This window comes from Oratosquilla oratoria, chromosome 22, assembly GCF_046742065.1.
Source record: "Oratosquilla oratoria isolate Oo_2021 chromosome 22, ASM4674206v1, whole genome shotgun sequence".
Classification (NCBI taxonomy): domain Eukaryota; kingdom Metazoa; phylum Arthropoda; class Malacostraca; order Stomatopoda; family Squillidae; genus Oratosquilla; species Oratosquilla oratoria.
The window spans coordinates 7,895,760-7,919,877 of NC_134798.1; the positions used below are offsets into that span (position 1 = coordinate 7,895,760).

The following is a 24,118-nucleotide window of genomic DNA, read 5'->3' on the forward strand; positions in this document are numbered from 1 at the left end:
TTATTTGAAGGATTGTAGGTCATGCCAGTGAGCACTTCAGTTTTATGTGAAGGAATGTAAGTCATGTCAATGAGCATTTCAGTTTTACTTGCCTCTGTTAACTTCAGTGATTCATGTTCATAGATGTTACTTGAAGGATTGCAGGTCATGTCAGTGAGCATTTCAATTTTACCCACCACTGTAAACTTCTCAGGGGCATCAGGGTAAGTAGTTGAGCTGGATGAGCATGTGTACTGTATACTCTCAACATCCATGGGAGCAAATTCATCATTTTTAAGAACCCCTATAATTGTTTCATTGGAAGCGAATGGGGCTATTGGCAGGCACTGCTGATGACACCAAAATGAAATAGGTTTCATATTATGTAATTGTTTAATTTCAGTAGATAATATTCTGTGGTGAAAGAGGACTTTGGTGTCACAGATGATAGATAAAGAATTGTATTTGTGTAGTTTCAATAGTAACCTTGAAATGTGTAATTTAAGGCTCATTAGTACCTGGTCACACCCCATGCTCTTCCTTAACAAGCTGCTAGGCCAGTAAAATGCAGTTTTTATTTATTTACTTATATATTATTGTTTTTTTCATTTATTATTATTTTTTCATATTTTATCATTTTCAATTTGATCCCAAAATTTTATGCTAGTCAGTACCTTTTTATGAGACATTGTTTTTAATACATTCAGAGGGTGACATGTATGGCTTGCAATTTGCAATTTAAAAGTTGACATTTTCTTTGGATGTTACAAAATATTTTATAAGGTTTTTTGAAGCCTTGAGTGACATTTTAGCAAGTACTGCATAGATTTTTGCAAAACATAAAGCATTGAGTTGAAAGGCATGCTATAACCACAATTAGGCTTTGTGTGATTTTTTTTCTTTATGTTGCTTAGTTTTTCTTCAGTTTCAATATTCATTGCCCAAAGTGTTAGTGGTTTTTGCATATTTGATGCAATATTGAATAAATGTTCATATGAAGTTGAACTGACACATTTGTCATGAAAGTCATCTGTTGCCATTTTTTTCTGTATGAATGTCTTTGCAAATGTATGTCTTCATGGAAATGTATGTCTGCATCTTTCTTGTGTGCATTAGTTTATATGTGTTAGATATGTGCTCAGCTGTATGTCTTTTATATTTTTGCCTGACCTAGCATTATTTTTACATTATTTGTGTTCATGTACATTTTTGTTTTTGTAACCATCATTTATCAATGTACCCAGTCCTTTTTGAACATGTTCATCCTAACCTTTACTTAACCTCGACCCTTATTTCTTCTTCTTACACACTTGCATATCATCATTAGAGCATTTCAACACTCATAAAACTCATCATACAGTATCATTCACTTGAGACTGAGGAAATGAAATATCAATAAGATTTTTAGGTCCATAACTATAGTGATGCATCCTTCAGCTGAATAGAATTATCTTGGATTAACCAGAATAGAATGTGCAGAATTGTTGTTTAATTTATATATCAGCATGGCAGGGTAAATAAAAGATTATAAGAGCAGTGTTTTGCTTTTACAAATAGAAAAGTTTTCACACCAGTCTTTCTTCTACGAGTCCCTAGCATTCCCCCCCACTTACAAAATCAAAACAACATAAAACAAATGACACACACAGAGCGCAACACCATGAACAAATAGAATAAAGTTAACATTTGTCACTTTGCCAAAGGACTTAATCAGTATTGCCTCCCTTTACGATCATTTCATTGTGACAGATATTGTCATATAATAGGAGGGTGAGATTAAACAAAACTAATTGGTCAACCAAAATGAGTTATATGCAGCATCTCTGGTACATACTGACCACAACAGAAACATCACAATTAACAACATGAATGACACTTTGAAATAAAAAGAAGGGTATTTCAAAACTAGATATGTAGATCATTAACCTCTTCTTTTTTAAGTACTACATTTTAAGCTGCTGTTTCAAACATGGGAAATTTTGTGTAAGCTTCCAAGTTAGAATATTATGCTGTCTTGTGTTTGACTTTTGTTTCGTACGTCTCTTAGATTTTCACCACTGTCTTTAGTCACTTCCCCTTTCTTCACTTTCACCCACCTTTCTCTTGTCACTTCTTTTCCTATATTAATTTACAGATTTTTAGGTGATAGGCCCTGTGCATACAAATATTCCTCTTTTTCAGTTTCTATATAATGTACTTCAGACAAGGGGGAATGAAATGTTTGTATATTTTTTCTTTTTTGAATATTGGTTATACTGTATACTTCTCCAGGTACAATCTATGAATCCTGTGAGAACACACATTGTTAGGTCCTAAGTAAGTTCTGCAGCGATGTCATGATTTTTTTAGTCCAATGATCTTTAACTTTATATTCAAGCTCCTCCCCAAAGGGTGTGATCTTACAATCATAAACCAATTGAATATTCTCCTTTACCCTTTCTTTAATCGGATTCATTGTTACAAGTCTATATGCAGTATTGTTTACTGAAGCAATCTGAAATCTCTGCATAACTTACTTAGTTTACAAGTAGTAAGCAAAACACATCATACAGGCTCCCAGCCATTTTATGACTCAAGGCGGAGAGCAAGCTTGTGCAAACCTTCGCCTACAAACACCTGATCTATAAAAATGCAACCCTCACCATCTGTCCCACTTTCTACCCACTTCTCTACCTACAAGTATTCTCTACCAGCCTCTTACATGCTGTATAATATCTCAATCTGTTATAGATTTCTTCCTGTTAAGAGAAATATGACATTGTATGAAAATACCCGTAAAAATGTTGGATAGAAGCTTAACGGACTATGACCAATCCTGAGTCAACATCAAGTCTGTGTTGGACTGCAAAGAAACACCCCTATCCCCACCTCCACAAAGAGATGTGGCTCCAGAGGGGCTGGTACATGGTGTCCATATCAGGCCCAGAAATTCACCCTATCATTTCTCTTAACTATCTCCCCATTCCTTAGTCATGTGTTTTCACATAAGGTCAGTACCCAGGCGCCTACCCTCCTACATCTACTCCTTTTACCCAAAGATATTGAAACCAGTGTAGGCACATGCACATGCCCAACATGCACAAAACCAATATTCATCAATTGCAACTCATTTCAATTTTGATTCCACCCCATTTGCACTACATTCTCCAGCACAAGCCAGTACACAAAGAATTGGAGTTGCAGCTGTCATGCAACAACATGTGCACCCAAAAATACACAAACACAAAAACATACCCTAAACATACTACAAATAAACATAAATGGAATCATAAATAAACAAATGAGCAAGCGGAACTGCTTCACTTCCAGCATGAACACAACACATTCATAACTCTAATTCAAGAAAACAAACTACCGCCACAGTCACACATTACTTACCCTCACTGAACAGTAAGGGAAGCAGCACTCACTGCAAAAGTGGACTAATAATGTTTATATACAATGACACACTCTTTTCCAACAAAACAAAGGAAACCAAACAAATGCTAACAAGACACCACAACAAAAATAATGTCAGTCCAAACACAAAGAAAACAGCTTGCACTCTTACTCTGTTGGTTGTCAGGTCACTGGTTTCATTATACCTCTCCAGATGGTTCTATCTTCTGTCAATTCTTTCCAGTCCTCTCTTGGTGCCACCCTTTCCATGTCCTTCCTTACTCCATCCATCCATCTGCACCTGGGTCTCCCTAATGGTCATCTGCCCTCTACTCCTCCTTCCATCACCTTCGTTGGTAGTCTGTCTGCCTCCATTTGGATGTAGTGTCCAGCCCATCTTGCTCTTCTTCCCTGTACTTCATCCTGAATATACGGTTATCTGGTCTGATCTCTAATTTCCCTAATATGTCTTTGTCTCCATTTCCCTTCTTCATCATATACAGGATATTGTTTTCAAAAATTTCCAGTCTCTTCTCCCTTTCTTTTGTTAGTGTCCATGTCTCGCATCCATACAGGACCATTGGTTTTATTACAATGTTATATGTTCTTATCTTAGTTCTGCTGATGGTCTGACCCTTCATTACAGATGCCAGGGCATGGTAACATCTGTTTCCTACAGCTATTTGTTCATTTATTTCTATGTCCAATTCATCTCTCTCACTGACAATGGATCCCAGATACTTGAACTTATCCACTTTCTTCACACTTAGTGACCCAACTTGCTCTGCCCCTGGTATATAATTGCCATTTCTACTTAGTTTCATAATTTCCATTTTGTGCTCATTGCATTTTAGGCCTATCTGTTCTGCTGTTCTCTGGAATACTGTAAAGATCTTGTTAATTTCCTCCAGTCTTGGCCACCACATCCACAGCTTACAACATTACTAATATATATACACTATCCACTACGTCAAACCCTTGAAGTTACATCCCACAACCCCAATCACTGAACTGTTTAACAAACCACATACTGGTAGGTGATTTGAATACATGTAACCCAATGTGGCTTAATATGCTAACAGTAAACCAAAGAGGTCTTAAAATATGAGAACAATTCTCTAACTTAAATATAAGAAACTCCATGAACCACCCCAGTAGATAACCTTAACATAACCAACAAGTAATATCCCCTGACCTGCCAATATGCTCACCCTCCCAACAAACTCAGATGACATGGGAAATCATGCATGACCTCCTCTCAAACCACTTCCCAGTAAAAGTTAAAATATAACCTGCATACAAACAAAAAGAACATGCATAAGCTACATTAATGCAAATTGGCAAAATTAAACAAAGGATATGGAGAAAAAAGCCTTTGGCATAGACCAATTACCAACTTTATATAGAGCAGTGGCTGAAATACCAGTGATCATCCAGAAGGAAACCAAAACACACACTCCAAGAGGCTAAACAAAAAAATATAATCCCAGCTACACACTAGAGATAGCCACCCCCAAAAAAATTAAATAAACTAAAAAGCAAAAATACTAACAGAACTAGAAAAAGAAATACCGCAACAATTAAATATGTCTAATAAACAACAAACAGAGAGAAAACTAGGGAAAACAAATTTAATTCATAGGAAAAAATTTAGGTTCGTTCTTTCTTCCTCTGTTAAATTCCAAGTTTCAGCTCCATACAATGCTTTGGGCATGATCATGCCCTAGTAAATTTTTCTCTTTGTGTTCATCCCCAGATACAAATTCCTCATTACATAAGAACAGAACATAAGAATGAAGGAGACTGCAAGAGACTATAAAGCCTACATCTGGCAGTTTCATGTCCATTACCACCTGTCATCCCCATCCATAAAGTTGTCTTAAAACAACCGATAGTTTCAGCACTCACTACATGGTTACTAAGTCTATTCCATTTGTTGACTACCCTATTAGTAAACCAATTCTTCCCTATTTTCTTCTTAAACCTAAATTTGTCCAATTTAAATCCATCACTGAGAGCCCTGCCCTGTTGTCTTGATATGATGACTTTGTGTCTCCCTTTTTAAAGCCTTTGCTGTACTTGACCACCTCTATTAGATCACCCCACACTCTGCATCTTTTCAGAGAGTGTAAGTTAAGGTGCCTAAGCCTCTCCTCGTAAGGTAAATTTTTTAGCCTATGTATCATTTTGGTCATTCTTCTCTGTACTGATTCTAGTGAATTGATGTCCATTCTGTCAGATGGAGACCAAAACTGTACCACATAGTTGGAAGGATGGGTCTAACTAACGGTAGATAGAGTTTGATAATTACTTCTGCACTTCTATTAGTAACTGTCCTAGCAGTGAAACCTAATGCTCTGTCAGCTTCATTCCTGGTGTTAATGCACTGTTTCCTGGATTTAAGGTCAGGACTCACTAGAACTCCCAAGTCTCTCTCGCGTTCAGTTTTATCTAAAAACGCATTATCTAAGCTATATCTGTTTTTGGGGTTGTGTAGCCCTATGTTTAATATGCTGCACTTTGAGATATTGAAGTCCATTTGCCATTTCACCGACCATGTAAACAATTTATTAAGATTATCTTGCAGAATCTCTGCATCGTCTCCTGACCTAATTAGGTGTACTATTTTAGTGTTGTCCACAAACTTACAAACATCACTATTAATCCCATTGTCCAAGTCATTTATGCACATAATGAACTATAAGGGACCCAAAATGGAGTCCTGGGGAACTCCACTAAAAACACTCCCCCATTTGGATTTTACAGTATTTATGGTGACCTGCTGTTTTCTGTCACTGATCGATCTAATCCATTCTAACACTTTTCCTCTTATGCCATGGGGTTTGATTTTACTTAGTAGTCTCTGGTGGGGCACATTGTCAAATGCTTTGCTAAAGTCAAGGTAAATCGTAACTATCATTGTTATCTGATGACTTATATAAATGTGTAAAAAGATAGATTAGTCACACATGACTTACCCTTGGAGAAACCGTGTTGTGAGTCACAAATCAAATTATCTCTTGATGTGATCCGAATCTATTAACTATTAATCAAGCATTTTACCTATAACTGATGTCAAACTGATTGATCTGTAGTTGCATATAGATGATTTGTCTCCCTTTTTGAAAACAGGAACAACATTTGCTTGCCCCCAAGCAATAGGCACAATACCAGTGTCTACTGACTTATTAAATATTTCTGTTAACTGGTTGCAGATTTCAAATTTACACTCTTTAAGCACTTGAAAAAGTTTCATCAGGAGCCAGGGATTTTGTAGCTTTAAGTCTTTCAATCTGTTTGACTACTACCAAACTAATGCAGATATTAGTCTACTTTCTTCATCCCCACTGAGAGAAAACATTTGTTAAACGCCTCGCTCATTTTTTCCTCTAATTCTATCTTGACATTTCCATTGTTTTTAATTGGGCCAATCCTTTCCTAATTTTTTGTTCTGTAGAGATGAAAGAAACCCTTTGGGTTGGATCTAGCTTGTCTGGCAATCTTACTTTCATAGTTACATTTCACTCTGTGCATATTCTTTTTAACCAGTTGAGCCATATTGTTATATTTGGATCTAAGGTGTGTTTCCCCATTTTTTATTATTGCATAAAGTCCTCTTTTCATTCGGATCTCATATTTCAGCCTGTCTGTCATCCATTTGGGAGTATTACTATTCCTCTGTATTGATTTGAGGGGAATAAATATGTTTTGTGCATTTATAATAAAACTGTTAGGTTACTGTACATTTCATCCAAATCGTTGACCAGGCTGTTGACCTCACAGTTGTAAGTGACCTGACCCAAAGTACACATATTACTCACCATGACCCGACTCCTGGCCGTGCTAATGATGTCCAGACCAACCGTGTATCTTACCCCATCACAGCCCCCATGGTCAATCTCGTAAGGGACCAAATGTCTTAAATACCTTCTCATCTCATCAAAATTGGCTCTCTTGAAGTCCGGTACTTGAATGTTATTTGTAGTATTTAATTCTTCCCAAATAATATTAAATCCTATTTCTTGATGGTCACTAGAGCCTAGGCTATCTCCCACTTTTATGTTTCTCTTTAGGTGTTCATTATTAGTTAAAAGTAAGTCCAGAGTATTATCTCCCCTCAAAGGATTGGTAGTCATTTGTTTTAGGAAATCATTCTGCACCACATCTAAGAAATTTTGCACTTCATGATCTAAAATTTCCCAGTCAATGTTTCTATAATTAAAATCTCCCATGATCACAATGTTTTTGTACAGGGACACCCTTCAAATTTCCTGAATCAGGGGATCAGTCTGCTTAATGCTGAGGTTAGGAGGCCTATATAGGATGCCAATAATGAGTTTCTTATTCTTGCCTACAATCTTCACCCAAATAGATTCTGTACTCTCCTCTTCCTTTATCGAATTATTGATAATACAATTTATTGTATTTCTAATGAAAAGTACTACTCCCCCACTCCTGCCAACCCCATCCTTGTGAAAAAACTTATATCCTTCTATCTCAATTTCTGGAAGGAAATGTCTGTCAGCCATATTGATCCAGGATTCAGTAATAGCTATGATATAAAATCTTTATGTATGCTTTACCCCACAACAAATCAGTTTTATTTATTATGCTTCTGCTGTTTGTATAGTAAATTTTCAGTTTATCCTCCCTCCACCTAATTAAGTGATTAGGTGATTCTTTGCACAATCCCTCTCTAAGCTGTTTCTATTGCCCAAATTATATTTCAATGCTTCCACCGACTCCCACGTAATCTACCCAAAATAATCCTGGAGGATGCCTACTTCTTGCTCAAGGCAAAGAGCCGAAATCCTTTGGGTGATAAGTGCACCCTGTCCCTTGTATATAGATGATTCTTGCTGTAAAAGTGATCCCAGTTGTCGACAAATGCCCATCCATTGGCCTTACAATGTTTTGCCAGCTTGCAATTCATTGGAATAGCCCTGGAATGCCCATTCATTGGCCTTACAATGTTTTGCCAGCTTGCAATTCATTGCAATAGCCCTGGAATGCCACATGCCTCCAACTCTATGCCTCGGAAGGATTCCACATACAACAGGAACCCCTCCCTTATTCCTAATCTTATTTAGCACATCTTCGAACTGCTCAAACAATTCCTCACTCCCTAACTTACATATGTCATTCCCCCAGCACTCAAGGAAACTATGGGTTTCACACCTTCCCTGACTATACACTCTTCTATCCTATCTCTAATATCACCTATCCCTACCCTGGGGGGAACACACCTGCGTCCTATGCTTCCTATCTTTGTCACAGAAGGCCCTATTATATCTCACCAGGCTATCCCCTACAACCAAAATCTTAGCTGTGGACAGGGAGTGACTGCCCTACTCTTCTCTTGCATCTTCTTCATTTCTTCTTATAGACCAGCGAGAGCTTGAAAAGAGTTTCTGCAATCAAGTAGGCCTGGTGAGGGCTTTTTACCATCTCTCCGTGTTTTGTTTGTCGCCATTTTCCACCCAGGTTCCAAACATGGTTTGTTGTCTGTGTTTTGGGCCTTCAAGTGTTAACTTGATTCTCCTCTTTAAGGCCGTCAACAGTACTCTCTAAGGCTACAATTCTATTCTGTAGAGATTGTACCTCTTTGGCACTGATCACTGAAACACAACCACTTGCCATCTCATTGTTTGAAGCAGCTACCCCAGATTGACCTGACCTGAGTGACGCCTTTCATTCCCCCCAAACATTTACTTGCTTTCCTTACTCTGTAATTCACATGTTCCCAACAACAACATGTTCATGCTTTCAATGGTTTATTTTGTAAGGTTTGTAAAAAATATATTTTGCTGATTTTTTTGGGAATCATGATGTGGAAGTGTAGTAGAGTTTGGTTCTTACAAACTGTTGTAGACAGTAATTAGAGTTTCCTTCTGTTGTCTAAAGCCCATGCTTGTGAATGGTTTTAGTAGGCTTAATTTATTGATGGTTTTCATTGTCATATCTTTGACTTACAGGCCAGAGGTGTACTAGTATTCAAAGAGATATGGGTTGGAGGTTATGATATTATTCAAAGTAGGCTATAGGTATACTGGTATTCAAATACATATGGGCTGGAGGTTATGATATTCAAAGTATGGCCCAAAATGTCAGGGTTCTTTTCAAATGGAATGGTTTGGCTGTTTATATATATATATATATATATATATATATATATATATATATATATATATATATATAGTGGACAGGATGCAGGGATGACCCGTCATCCAGGAGGTGCCAAGATAGGAGGGAGGGAGGAGGATGGAAAGGAGTGGAATATATGGGAAATGAAATGGGTGGGAGTGATTTCTATGCCTTTTTCTTTTTGGCTACCCCCCGTGTAAAGGGGAAAAAGCCTTTGGTATATGTATATATATATATATATATATATATATATAGACGAAGATATATGTATATATATGTGTGTGTGTGTATATATATATATATATATATATATATATATATATATATATATATATATATATATACGTATATATATATATATATTATAAAATGAGGTGAGGAGAACAGGGGTGGAAAGGGAGTTAGGAGATTGGGTGGATGAAACAATATTGGGATGGTTTGGACACATGGAAAGAAAGAGTGAGGAATAACTAGTAAAAGAGGTGTGGAAGGCAGATATGGAAGGAGTGAACATGAGGGGGCAACCAAGGATGAGATGGATAGATGGGGTAAAAGGGGCTTTGGGGAAGAGGGGAATGTCTGTTGAGGAAGGATGAGAGAGGACAGAAGACAGGGGTGAATGAAGAATAGTTGTATATGGATGATGATGTGATCCATGAGGTGGAATGGGTGGGGAATGGGGGGTGAGGGAGTATGTGTGAGAAAAATTTGATGCAGCCCAAATGGATTTCTCCCTGTCTTCTCCTTTTCTGCATGAGGGGACAGAGAGGGGGGTTGTTGATTCAATGAAGCAGCCTTGCTGTAGACGTGCTGTGTCTTGCGACACTGCTTCTGACCCAGGGCAGTGGACACGATGCAGGGATGACCAGTCATCCAGGAGGTGCCAAGATGGGAGGGAGGGAAGTAGGTGGAGGATAGTGGAGTGTGATAGGGATGGAATGGGTGGGAGTGTTTTTTATGCCTGTTTTTTATGGCTACCTCCTTTATAAGGGGGAAAAATGCCTTTGGTATATGTATGTATGTGTGTATATATACAGGTAGTCCTCACTTTACGCGCTAGATGCGTTCCAAAAGGCAGCGCGTAATGTGAATTTCGCGTAATGTGAGGAATTAAACTCACTACTTTGCTGTTACAAGTGTTTCCAATACCATAATCCTTCCTGCAGCTGAGCCACGAGCTAAGCATATAACCTCTGACCTGCCTTGTTGTTGTTGATTTACCACCACATATGGGATCACGGGTTAATTGGCCTTTACGCCTTGATAAGTAGCGTCCCTCTGCTGATCTGCACTTGTTGTAGCGGCAGCTTATTGCGATTCAAGGATGAATAAATTTCTTTCAAGTTTTTTTCTACATTCATTTTTATTTTACTTTTATGAAAATAAAATTACCCTTGGACAATGAAAAAAATCATGGGTCAGGAAACCATCCCGCAAGCTGAGATGTTGCTCTCACACGTTTCCATACTGACAACAACACAACACTCACCGCTCGCTGTGTACTATTGTAGATTCCTAACTAGGCTTCACCCCCTGACGTGTCACTGCGCGCTATATCGGACTCGGTGTGTGTGTGTGATGTTTGTGGTGAGGCAGGGGCGGCAGGGTCATCGGGAGCGTCCATCTCCGATTCGGTGCCTGTCTCCGATTCGCTGGTTAGCTGACTTGGTGTGCGTTGTCGGAAGAAGTTTGTGATCGGCTGTTGTTTTGTCTTTTGTTGTTTTTCTTTTAACATAGCATTATAGCAAGCCATGTTCTCCATCACACGTCGTATGATGGTGCTGCTCCTCTCGACATTAGGATCATTCTCCTCTATGACCCTCATTGCATGCATCAACGAGTCCATACACTCAGACAAGTTGGCAGCTGTGAGGGCTCGCTGTGGTCCTGGTGATGCTGCTGCTGCTGCTGCTTCCTCTTTCTCCTCCATCATTTTCACTCTCTCTTTCTCGATGTCAAACAAATCTTCATTGGAGAGCTCTTGTGTGTGAGACTGAAGCAAGTTGTCGATGTCCTCCTCTTCCAAATCCTCGAAGCCAACTTGCTGTGCTAGACGCAGACTTTTAACGTTGGCCTTGGCTACATTGTCGTCTATGCTGTATCCTTTGAAGTCGTGGACGAATTGAGGACACAATTTTTTCCAGACTCCATTGCAGCATGATGTTGGCACTTCACTCCACGAATCCTTGATGAAGGTTAGAGCATCTTTTACCGTGAACTGCCGCCAATAATCACGGACTGAGATGTTTTGTTGCTCCGTCACTTTCACAAGGTTCGCCAATGTTGAACGTAGATAATACGCCTTGAATGTCGAGATTATCCCTTGGTCACAAGGCTGGATGAGCGAGGTCGTGTTTGGCGGTAAAAACACGATCTTGATGTTGTTGCTGATATCGGCCAGGTATGCTGGGTGACTTGGCGCGTTGTCCACAATCAACAAGATCTTGAAGGGGATGTTTTCTTTGTTGCAGTACACCTCCAGCTCCCTGTGCAGTTTATTCTTGAAATAATCGCCAAACACTGCCCCAGTCATCCAGCCCTTCGAGTTGGCGTACCAGTACACTGGCAGAAAGGCCTTGTCGTAACCCTGGCCAAAAAAAAAGAAACGTAAGATTTTATACGGTCTAAAAAATTCATTCGCACAATCTTTTGCATAGAAAATGGTAACATGGAATAAGGTTAGTTTTACAACTCTTACCTTGAGGGCTCGAGGATTCTCTGAGTGATACACAAGTGCTGGCTTGAGTTTGTAGTCGCCCTCTGCATTGGCCCCCAACAGCAGCGTTAAGCGGTCCTTAGATGCCTTGAATCCGGGGGCAGAAGCTTCCTCTTTGGAGATGTAGGTGCGGTTGGGTAGTTTCTTCCAATAGAGGCCGGTTTCGTCGATGTTGAACACTTGCTTTGATGAATAATTCCCGTCTTCTATAATTTTCTTGAGCTCTTCTGGGAATTCGGCTGCAGCTCGAGCATCAGCTGAAGAAGCTTCCCCAACCAACTTCAAATTATGAAAACTGTGCCTTTTTTGAAATTTATTAAACCACCCGTTGCTGGCAGAAAAAGGCTTCTTGTCCCCTTCAATGCTGTCATAAATAGACAGCGCCTTCACCTTAATCAGCGCCAAGCTAACCAGCACACGAGTCTTATTTTGATGCTCAATCCAAGTTGCAACCATCTTCTCCATCCTTTCCATCTCCATAGGGCGAGAATATGATGACTTGTTAGCTTGTAGAGGCGTTCCTGATTTGGCTGAGGCCCATTGCCGCCACAATCACATTGTTTCTCTGCCCTTTATCTAACCTGTCCAGAACTTCCAGCTTTTGCTCCAATGTCAATGTCTTCCTTGCTTTCTTCTGCCTACCATCACAGGCTGGAAATGTCGCTGGGCGCTTGGGAGCCATGGTAAACAAGAACACTGATGATTTGATGAACACAGAGATGCTGACACAACGAAGCGTTGGTAAACAATGAGCTTGGTGGCGAGAGGGATGCGGAGGCTGGAATCAGCTAGCGTCACCTAGCGGCTGCCTTACGGAACTAAATCGCAGCCCGCGTATTTTAACTTTCCGGATTTCGCGTTACTCTGAGGAATTTGTGTAATGTGAGGAATACCCCCTAGTTTTGGACACCGCTTTAATGTGAAATCGCGTAATGTGAACCCGCGTAAAACGAGGATTACCTGTATATATATATTTACCTAGTTGTATTTACCTAGTTGTATTTTGCGGGAAGGGGAGCTATGCTCGTGTTGTCCCGCCTTTGTATCTTGCAGTGTCTAGTTTGTTTTTAAACTCATGAATGGTTTTTGCGCATACTATTTCATTGTCCAGTTTGTTCCAAGTGTCCAAAACTCTATGAGGAAAACTGTTTTTCTTCAGTTCTCTTCTATAGCTATGTTTTTTTATTTTCTTTCCATGTCCTCTTGTGTTTCTTTTGTCCCAGTTAAGTAAGTTCTCACTATCGAGTACCTCTGTGCCTTTCATGATTCTGTAGATGGTCAATAGGTCACCTCTCTCTCTTCTTTGCTCCAGTGTCGGTAACTCCAGTTTAGCCAATCTCTCTTTGTATGATAGGTTTGCAAGTGCAGGTGCCATTTTTGTAGCTGCTCTTTGGATTCTTTCTATTTTCTTTATGTTCTTTTTGGTACTGGGGGACCACAATGTCGCTGCATACTCTAATCTAGGCCTTATCAATGTAACCAATATTTTTTTCATCATGTCTTCGTCCAAGTATGTAAACGCCACTTTTATTGATCTTAGCAAATTGTAAGTCTCCCCGACAATTTTGTTAATCTGTATATCATAGGACAAGTCGTTCGTGATAATTACTCCCAAATCTTTTTCGGATCCTACTTTCTTTACTTCTTTGGTTCCAATTGTATATTTTCCTGATATTCTGTTTTTGCTTTTTCCAAACTCCATTATGCTACACTTCTTAGTATTAAAGTCCACTTCCCATTTCTGACTCCAGTTCCATACCCTATTTAGGTCTTCTTGCAGTGCTTCACAGTCCTCATCAGTTTCTATTTTCCTTAGCAGTTTGGCGTCATCGGCAAAGAAGCTCATGTAGCAGTTCACGTCCTCATCCATGTCATTCATATAGATAGCAAACATTATTGGTGCCAGCACAGATCCTTGCGGTACTCCACTGATCACCTCTTTCCAGTCTGAATATTTTTCTCTGAGCACTACTCTCATCTTTCTACCAGTCAGAAAGTCCTCTATCCATTTTAGTAGGTTTCCCTGTATTCCTCCTATGTGTTCCAGTTTTTTTAGTAGTTTTCTGTGTGGTACTTTGTCAAAGGCTTTTTGCAAGTCTAGGAATGCACAATCAGCCCATCCATTTCTTTCTTGCACTATGTCTATTAGTCTTGAGTAAAAGCATATTAAGTTTGTGGAGCATGATCTTCCTTGTCTGAATCCGAATTGTCTTGGGTTTAATATGTCATTGTCTTCCAGATGTTTTACCCATCTATTCTTGATTATTTTCTCACAAATTTTGGCAATGGTGCTTGTTAGTGATACTGGCCTATAGTTGGTGGGTTCTTCTTTGTTTCCTCCTTTGTGTATTGGTACAATGTTAGCGTTTTTCCAGTCCTCGGGTATCTTTCCTTCTTTGAGTGAGCTGTTTATTAAGATGTGTATTTTGTCTGTTAGTTCTTCTTTGCACTCCTTTAGAATCCAATTTGCAATACCGTCCGGGCCATGTGATTTTCTGACATCCAGCCTTGATAAATGTTCTGATATTTCCTTTAGTGATGCTGTAAACTCATTCATGAGGGGAGATTTCTTGTTTTTGTCTATGTCACAATTCGGTATTTTCTCTCTGGTGAAAACAGATTTAAAGTGATTGTTCATGACTTCGGCCATCTCTAAATCTTCTGTGTATTCTATGTTTCCTTGGCATAGTTTCACCAATTCCTGTTTGTTTTTAAGTTTACCATTCACATACCGATAGAATAGTTTGGGTTGCTCTTTGCATTTGTCTATAATATCCTTCTCATGGTTCCTTTTCTCCTCTCTTCTCACATTAACATACTCATTTCTATAGTTAACATAAATTTGCCATTTGCTTTGTTTTTTGTCTTTTCTCCACTTTTTCCAAGCTTTGTCCCTTCTGTCTTTTGCCTCACTGCATCTTTTGTTGAACCAACATTTAATGTACTCTCTCTCTCGCTTTTGTCTTGGTACATGCCTGTTTACCCCTTCATTGTAGTTTTCCATCAATATATTCCATTTCTCTTCCACTGCTGTTTCTTCCCTGTAAAATATTTCCCAGTTTGCATTCCGGAAGAATGTCTTTAGTTTTGTAAAGTCTGTTTTGTTGTACCTCAGTCTTCCTTTCCTATGCTTTTCGTTCCTCTCTATGTCTATTTCTTCCTTTAGTATAGTTTCGATGAGTACATGGTCACTCTTTCCAATTGGTGTCTCATACTGGATTTTATGCACTATTTCAGGCTCTGTTGTAAATATTAGATCTAGTTTCGATGGCTCTTCATTATTTCTGTACCTTGTGTTTTCATGGACCCATTGGGTCATTGTGTACTCCATGGTCATATCTAGCAGTACATTGCCCCACGAGTCATCTCCTCCTTGCACTGTCATGCTGTCCCAACAAATTTCTTTGCAATTGAAGTCCCCCATAACTACCAGATTACCCTTACCCATTAGTATCTCATTGAGTGATTTTCTTGTGTCATCTAGCATTTTTTTATGTTCAATTTCTTTCCAAGCGCTTGTTTTTGGAGGCACATAAGTCACCACAAACTTTCTACTTTTCATATTCTTGCCTTCGACTTTTATCATGATCAATTCAGCATTACCTTTGCCCTCTGCAATTTTTGTCACCTTTAGGTCTTTCTTGGCCAAGAACATGATTCCCCCTCCCTGTTTCTTGTCCCTGTTTTTTATCCAGTAGTTGTATAAACCTTGTCCGATAACAGTGGATGGTATTTCACCTCTTAGTTTAGTCTCTACAATTCCCATTATGTCTGGTTTTGCTTCTAACAGATAATCATTGAGTTCGTTCAGTCCCGAAATTAGTCCGTCAATGTTGGTATAGGCCACTTTTAATTTTCTTCCTTCTCCCTGGTTTCTTCTTCCCTTGTTTTGTTCATTTTGAAGCGCCATTGTCTTAATCTCAAGTCTATTACTCTCCACTGGAATTCTTTGCATTCTGTCTCCGATCATTTCAAGTTTTTTTTCCTTTGCTTCTTCTCTTAGCGCCCTTTCTTTTTCTAATTCCTCAGTACTCATTTCTCTTTTTATCCATATCTTATTGTATTTTTCACTCTTTGCCAAGTTACCTACTTTTTCAAATATGTCTTCTACTACCACTTGTGACCTTAGTTTTATCTTTAGAGGTCGATTCCTATCCTTAGTATAGCGACCAATTCTGTAAGTCTCTTCTAAGTCTGTGCCTGAATCACTATCTCCCCCCTGAATTTCATTAAGGATTTCTACTGCTGTCTCTTTTTCTTCTTTTTCTCTCATGTACCTCGCCAATCCTTGTTTTTCTTTAAGCCCATAAACCACAATACATTTCTTCCTATCTACTGTGTCCCTGACCCAATTTGCTTTTTCGTTAATCACTTGAATGATTGTGTCTTTTGCATTATCTTGCATTTGCTGCTTGACTATTTCTTTGAAAGCAATTTCTTTATTTTCAATATTTTCTTTCCACTTTTTAATTTCCTGGATACTGTCCCCACCTAAGTTTTCTTCGATCTTTTGTGTCAATTCTTGGAATTTGTTGTTCACTTCTTGCTTTAGATTTTCGCTATTATTATCATTAGTTTTCTTCTTTTCATTTTCATTCTTCAGTTCATTTATGTCTCTTTTCATTTCTTTAATTTCGTTTGTAAGATCCAAGTTAGCTTTTTTCAGGTCAGAAATTTCGTGGTTAGTCTTAGATAAACAATCAATTAAACCAATTACCTCTTTTCTTAAGTCCATGATTTCATTTTCCCACCGAGTCCTATTTTTGCTCATCTCTCTCTCTATCTCTAATAATCTACTTAAGTTCTTTCTTTCGTACTTACCAAACCCTAAGAATTCATTGTCGTAACACGCGGCGCTTTGTTTATTGTTTACATCGCGTTTCAGTGGATTGCCTCCAGATGGCTCTGATTCGCAACTGGCTTTCGAGTCGTTTTCATTCATTTTTGCTAATTTCGAGTTAACACAATTAACTAGCACTGCATAGATACCATTTCGGGCACTCACGTTCACTCCCCACCCCTACAGTACAAACCAGGTTTTCCTTTTTAAGCGTAAATCCTCTCCTTCTTGGTCGCGCGACGACGAGCGACGACGAGCGGTGTTGCTTCGATGAGCGTGTATATGTGTGTGTGTGTGTGTGTATACACATACTCACAAGGGAGGTAGTCAAAGGCATAAATCCACTCCCATGCATTTCATCCCCACCCATGCATTTCATCCCCACATACTCCACTCCCATTCACCACCCCTCCCTCCCTCTTTTCTTAGCTCCTCCTGGATGACAGGTCATCCCTGCATCTCACCCATTGCCCTGGGCCAGAAGCAGTGCAGCAAGATACAGCATATCCACAGCAATTCTGCTGTATTTAATTGCAACTCCCTCCTCTCTGTCCCCTCACACAGAAAAAGAGAAGACAGGGAGAAATACCTACAGGCTGCATCAAAATATATATTATTCACACATACTCCCTAACCCCATCCCCCATCCCTCACACACACTCTTCTATGCATCACAGCATCATCCTCACACAACCATTCTCCACTCATTCCTATCATCTCTCTTCTCCCTTCCTCAACAGACTTCCCCTCTTTATCACTGCCCCTTTTACCCCATCCATCCATCTCATCCTTGGTCAGCCCTCCTATTCACTTCATCCACCTCTGCTTTCCACACTTCTTTTCGTAATCATCCTTCACTCATTCTTTCCATGTGTACAAACCATCCCAATACTCTCTCATCAACCCTATATACCAACTCCTTTTCCACCCCACTCTGCTTTCTCACTCTATCCAGCCTAGTGACCCTTACCATATTTATCAGATATTTCATCTCAAACACATTTAAACTCTATATATATATATATATATATATATATATATATATATATATATATATATATATATATATTTATATATATATATATATATATATATATATATATATATATATATAAATGGGGTGAGGCCTCCATTCTGTTATTTCAGACTCATTGCTCTTGGTTATCTAAGAAGGCTTGGGGGGTTATAGCTGCTATTTTGTAGTGTCTCTGCTGGGTTATAACTGTCAGGTTATCTGTGTAGGTGAGTGCACTATTGTCATGTTCTGGATCTAGTGTTAGGAAATTGATTGTAAATAGGTTAAGTATCATAGGTGAAAGTATTGCTCCTTGAGGGACTCCATTCTACAGTCGTTTTTCTCCCAGAATTTTAGTTATTTTGGGTTCCTCTGTACTGTCTACCTACTAAGATGATTAGTCAGCACAGATCTTATAGATGATTAAAGGTCTGGCAGTATGTTGGGCTTTCATCCTACTTCCATCCACATGTGGTTCTGCAAAGCAACCACAGTCAAGTCCATCACAGTTCAAACAACACAAACAGTACTGTGGTTTTTCCATTGGGATGGCCTCTGTAAAGAACTTGATTAATCATAGAAATGATCAGAATAGCTTAAACATTTATTGTAATCTACATTATGGTGTTAGAAACCCAGTGAGTTTCTTGATTACAGACCATTGTGTGGGCACAACTTCTTTGTTGTATTGGAACCCCCTCACCTGAATAGAATCAGTTGACATAAACTAGAACTGTCTTTAAGGTCTTCATGTCAAAATTGCTGAGATAGTTTCAATCCTTTTGGTAAATAAAATCACCTATCATTAGAACAAAATTCAGTATGTCACCATGTAACATGACTCGTCATATAGATACTTTTGTGGCCAACAGCAGAGGAGATTTTGTTTCTTCTTTCTCTTCAGCCAAGGGTTTAGCCCACAGTTGTATAGAATTGTCTGGCCCTTGCCTGACAATGTTGTGATGCTACTGTGGTGAAATACAAATGCTGTACCATCCCCCAGGGGGATAAACCAAAGATCCTTCAGTAGACTCTCAAGAATGAACAGCCACAACATAACCTAAAGAGTCAGCCAGTATGCTGAAAGAGAGTTGAAATTGGGTGGCAGATTTGGCTCCAAGAGAACAAGAGAAAATGTTTAATTTTCTCTTAGGCCATTGAACCTCGTGGAGAAAAATTACAATCTAGACACGCTCCTAGCTCTAGATAGTTGGGATATAAAGGTAGCAGCATACATTTAGACATGGAAATGACAGGTCTGAGCTAGGGACCTGGGACACCAAAGGATCCATTGAGGTTTCTTTGGGACTTCACTGGCTGAAATGTGTCAGCTTGTTAAAGTGATCCTTTCAGGGATGAGAAACTGTTAAAGTATTTAGATAAGGGTTATTCACTAGTGAGTTTATGGAACAAAATTGAGTGAAATGAATGTATGGAAATGATTAACAGCTAAGTTAGAATACTAATTTTTGGGATAACAATGTTGTGTGCATACTTGATGGTATTTGTTCTTTCCAAAGCTGATACAGACTCGGAGGTGAGTGACCCTGAGGATGGTGCTCTCGAGAGTGACCTGGGTCATGTAGAAGAAGGTCAGAAGAGTGTCATCATGCACATTATTTCCCAGCTGAGACTTGGAATGGACCTCACAAGGGTCACCCTGCCAACATTCATACTGGAGAAGAGGTCTTTACTTGAAATGTTTGCAGATTTCCTAGGTCATCCGGATTATTTCATCAGGTATGTATAGCAGTAGCATACCAGGTTGGGATTTGGAGTGGAGGGTGGCTGGGAATGTCACCCATCTCTCTTCTCTTGTGGGTGTTGCTTTGCATGTATTTTGTGTATTGATGTGCTTGTTGATAAATTTGTACCACAATTATTATTATGAAAACAAATTTGTTGTTCATATAAAGTATATTAAGGTTAATGTTGCATAATCGCCTCTTTGTACACTTTTTGTGTCTATCCCTAAATATGTTTCTAGTGACACTTCATACCACCAGACAATTGCTTGTTTCCCATACTGTAAATTATAGAGTAAAGGTAACAAGTAAATATCAGGGGGAATGAAAAATAACATGAGAAATACAGATCTGCAGGAAACCTATATTGGAGCAGGATTATAATTATCCAAGTTTCTTGTTTTAATATTTAGTAATATCTCCTTTAGCTTTTATAACTTCTGGAGTCTACATGGCATAGATGCTGCAAGGTCCTTGAAATAATCAGTGTCCATGTACAGGAAGCATAAGGAAAAGGAGGCAAAGAAGAGAGTAGATGTGAAATGTGGGTAAGAGTATGACAGAAGATTTTGAAAGTAATGAAAAGATTATTTAGAAGGAAGTTAAGAGAGGAAGGGGAGGCAAATCAAGTAGAGAAGTAAAAGGTGCAGAAGGAGGGATGATGATTGAAGAGGCTGTAGTAAGAGGAAGATGGGCAGAGTATTTTAGGGAGTTGCTAAATGTGAAGGAGAATAGGGAGGGATAGTTGCAGTGGTAAGCACCAAGAAAATGACAGTGATGAGTGAGGAAAATGGAGGAGAAATAAGGAAAGATGAGGTGAAGGCAGTTGTTAAGATGATGAGAGCAGGTAAGGCACCTGGGTTGGGTGTTATGCAGAATGTCTGAAAAAGGGAGGTACAATGATGGTGAACTGGCTGGTGAGGTTATTTAATGTTTGTCTAAAAGAGGGTAGAGTGGTGAAGGACTGGAGGAGTGCATGTATAGTTCCACTTTACAAGGGAAAGGGGGACAAGTGTGAGTGTAATAGTTTCAGAGGGATCAGTTTGTTGAGTGTAGTTGGAAAGGCTTATGGGAGGGTTTTGATTGAGAGGATTAGGAGAGGAACAAGCAGTCAAGAGTTTTTATGAGAGTAGTAGAGCCTGTGTTAGAATTAGAGTTGGAGAGAGTGAGTTGTTTGAGGTAAAGGTGGGACCTCACCAGGAATGTGTTATGTCACCTAGGCTGTTCAATTTGTACATGGATGGGGTTGTGTTAGAGGTTAACACAAGGTAAATGGGCTGGGAATTGGAAATGGTTAAAGAATATGGAGAAAAGTGGGAGATGAACCAGTTGTTTGGTGATGACATTGCACTTGTAGCAGGATTAGAGGAGGGATTAAGGAAATTAGTGACTGAGTTTGGGAAGGTATGGGAAAGGAAGTTGAAGATAAATGTCGGTAAAAGTAAGATGATGAGCTGTATAAGGGGAGAGGATGGGAGCAAATAGGAAGTGAGTATTAAGGGAGAGCGACTGGAGGAAGTGGATAGCTTTAGATACTTGGATGCGAATGTGGTGGGAAAGGGAGAGTGGAGGTGGAGGTAGAATGTAGATTGAGAGAAACAAGTAAATGCCTTTGGACATTAGAAAATGTAATGAGAAATAGACATTTGGAAATGAATGCTAAGAGGAGATTGTATGAACGGGTGATCAGGCTGAGTTAGGAGATAGAGAGGATGAGTGTTGGGATGGTTTGGACTAATGGAAAGAATGAGTGACGAAAGATTAGTAAAAGAGTTGTGGAAGGTAGAAGTGGAGGGAGTGAACATGAGGGGGCAACCAAGGATGAGATGGATGGATGGGGTAAAAGGGGTATTGGGAAAGAGAGGAATGTCTGTTGAGGAAGGAAGGGAGAAGACAGAAGATAGGAATGAGTGGAGAATGGTTGCATATGGATGATGCTGTGATGCATGGAAGGGGGTTGGGGTGTGAGGGAATATGTGTGAATCATATTTTAATACAGCCCAAAGGAATTTCTCCCCATCTCTTTTTCTGCATGAAGGGATGGAGAGGGGGTTGCCAATTAAATGAAGTGGCCTTGCTGTGGATGTGCTGTGTCTTGCTACATTGCTTCTGACCCAGGGCAGTGGGTGAGATGCAGGCATGTCCTGTCATCCAGGTAGAGCCAGGAAAAGAGGGAGGGAGGAATAGTGAATGGGAGTGGAGTATGTGGAGATGAAATGGATAGGAGTGGATTTATGCCTTTGACTTTGGCTACCTCCCTTGTAAGGGGCGAAAAAACTGTTGGTATATGTATTTATGTTCAGGAAGTTGATAAGACAAGGAACAAAACCTGTGTAACACTCTTGATGCTTTCTTTTCATGTATGACCAACATTTCTCTATTGGATTCAAGTTAGGTGAGTTTCTTTTCTACTCCAAGACCAGGACTCCTTGTCTTGTTGGAATTTCTTCTCCACAAAAAGTGAGGGAGTGGATTTCATAGAAAGGAAGCTTATGGACATGAAGACCTTATTGTAATGTTTAGAATTCATTGTTACATTTCTTGGTTAGAAGAAAAGACCTCCATGCCCAAGTTGACCACTGAAACATCCCAAATCATTACATGATCAGGGTGTTTAACTGTTTTTGCAGTGAACTTGCTGACCAAAGTGGCATCCTCACCCACCCTTGACACTCTTGTGCAACTGAACACAGGTTCATCATTCCACAGAACTTTGAACCAGTCTTCAGAAGCCCAATACTGAAATTTTGTGGTAAATTTCAATTACTTTATCCTTTCAGTAGGGAGGTATTTCTTGGCAAGTATGCAAAAGGAAAACCAAGTCCTGCAACCAAAGATTGGTTGGCCATCTCCAGCACATATCAAGAATGCTATATATAACTTTCTAGCTCAGTTTCAAGCAGTTGTGGATTTTTTCTTAGCTTTGAAGCTTATCAGTTGCCTTGATAGTTTTCTAGGTTATCCTGGGATGGGTTTCTTGGCAAGAGGCTGAGAGTCAGTATTGGCAGCATCTGGAGATTAGAGGCAATTGATCGTTGCAATTCTATGTTTGTTATGCTTGCGTAATTATTATAGATTGATGTTTTTGCCTATATCAGAGATAATATTTTTTACTTGTCTGCATCATTCAAGTACTTACCAGACATCTAGAAATATAACAGGTGAATATATTAGTATAGAAAGACATGGGGCCAAAACTGAGAATTCTTAGACCAACAACATCAGTGGTAACATCCTCCTCTGCCTAAAACTGATCTCTGGTAAATTTCACATATCAGGAATTCAGGGAGTGGCCAGGGTGTTGCCAAATACACAATAAATATCAGATTGTTTGAGGAGATGTTTGGAATTAGGCCTATCTTGAATATATTTGTCATGGTCCTGGAGGGGGAATTGAATATAAAAGAATTTTAACAGAGACTAGGTATCTTGAAGTAGATGGAAAGAGAAGACTGTACAAATGCATGATTGATGCTCTGACACTGTGTAAAGTACAGACTTGGAATTTGAAGGAAGCAGAGTGTAATCATGTTTGAGACAGTATTTAAAAATTATAGTGGGGGTTACAAGGATGAATAAAGTGAGAAATGAGAAAGTGAAGCAGAGATCAGGGGTGGAAAGAAAGCTGGTAGATAGGGTTGATCATACTGGGATAGTTCAGGTACAGTGGAACCTTGTTCTTAAATTGAATTAAGAATTACAAATGTGCCAAAGCACTACTGAGCCAGTGGGATTGTGTACACAGGTGTATCCGTATGCATATGGTTGTACCCTGAAAAATTGCTTGTTTATCAAAAATTTTTTTTTTCACAAAACCTCTTTGTTAGCCAAGTTGTTTGTGAAATGGGGCATTCATTATCTGAGATTCAATTGTTTATAGAAAGAAGGAAAAAAGGATAGCAAAAAGTGTGTGGAAGCCAGAAGTGGATGGAGTGAACTATTAGGAAAGACCAAGAATGTAATGGATGGATGGATGAATTTAATGAAGTTAAAAGGTGTAAATGGGTAAAAGGAGAAGTTGAGCAGGGAATGGCAAAGGCAGTAGATAGGTACGAGTGGATTGTGATTGTGAATGGAATTATCCTTGTCTTCTCAAATTACTTGTGAGTGTACAAAGGGGGAGTATGTTATAAAGTGGTGGGGGTAAACCATCATTGGTTGTTGGGCCCTGCTCTGGAGATGTTCTGTCTTGCTGCATTGGTTTTGCCCCAGGCAGTTGGGGGGGGGGGGATAAACCTTCATCGACAAGGAGTCAAAATAAAAAGAAAAACAAATGGGTGTGGAATGAGTGTAGGATGGAT

General features: G+C 39.2%; 1 protein-coding gene across 7 annotated transcripts in view; it reads left to right on the forward strand.

Moving 5' to 3' along the window:
* LOC143037418 (oxysterol-binding protein-related protein 11-like) overlaps nucleotides 1–24,118 on the forward strand; it is a 174,189-nt gene that overhangs the window by 136,286 nt on the left and 13,785 nt on the right. For all 7 annotated transcript variants that reach the window (XM_076205570.1, XM_076205575.1, XM_076205576.1 and 4 more), the window contains one exon: nucleotides 19,593–19,812. In XM_076205570.1, the coding sequence (XP_076061685.1) occupies nucleotides 19,593–19,812 (220 nt within the window). The remainder of the gene's footprint in view (nucleotides 1–19,592; nucleotides 19,813–24,118) is intronic.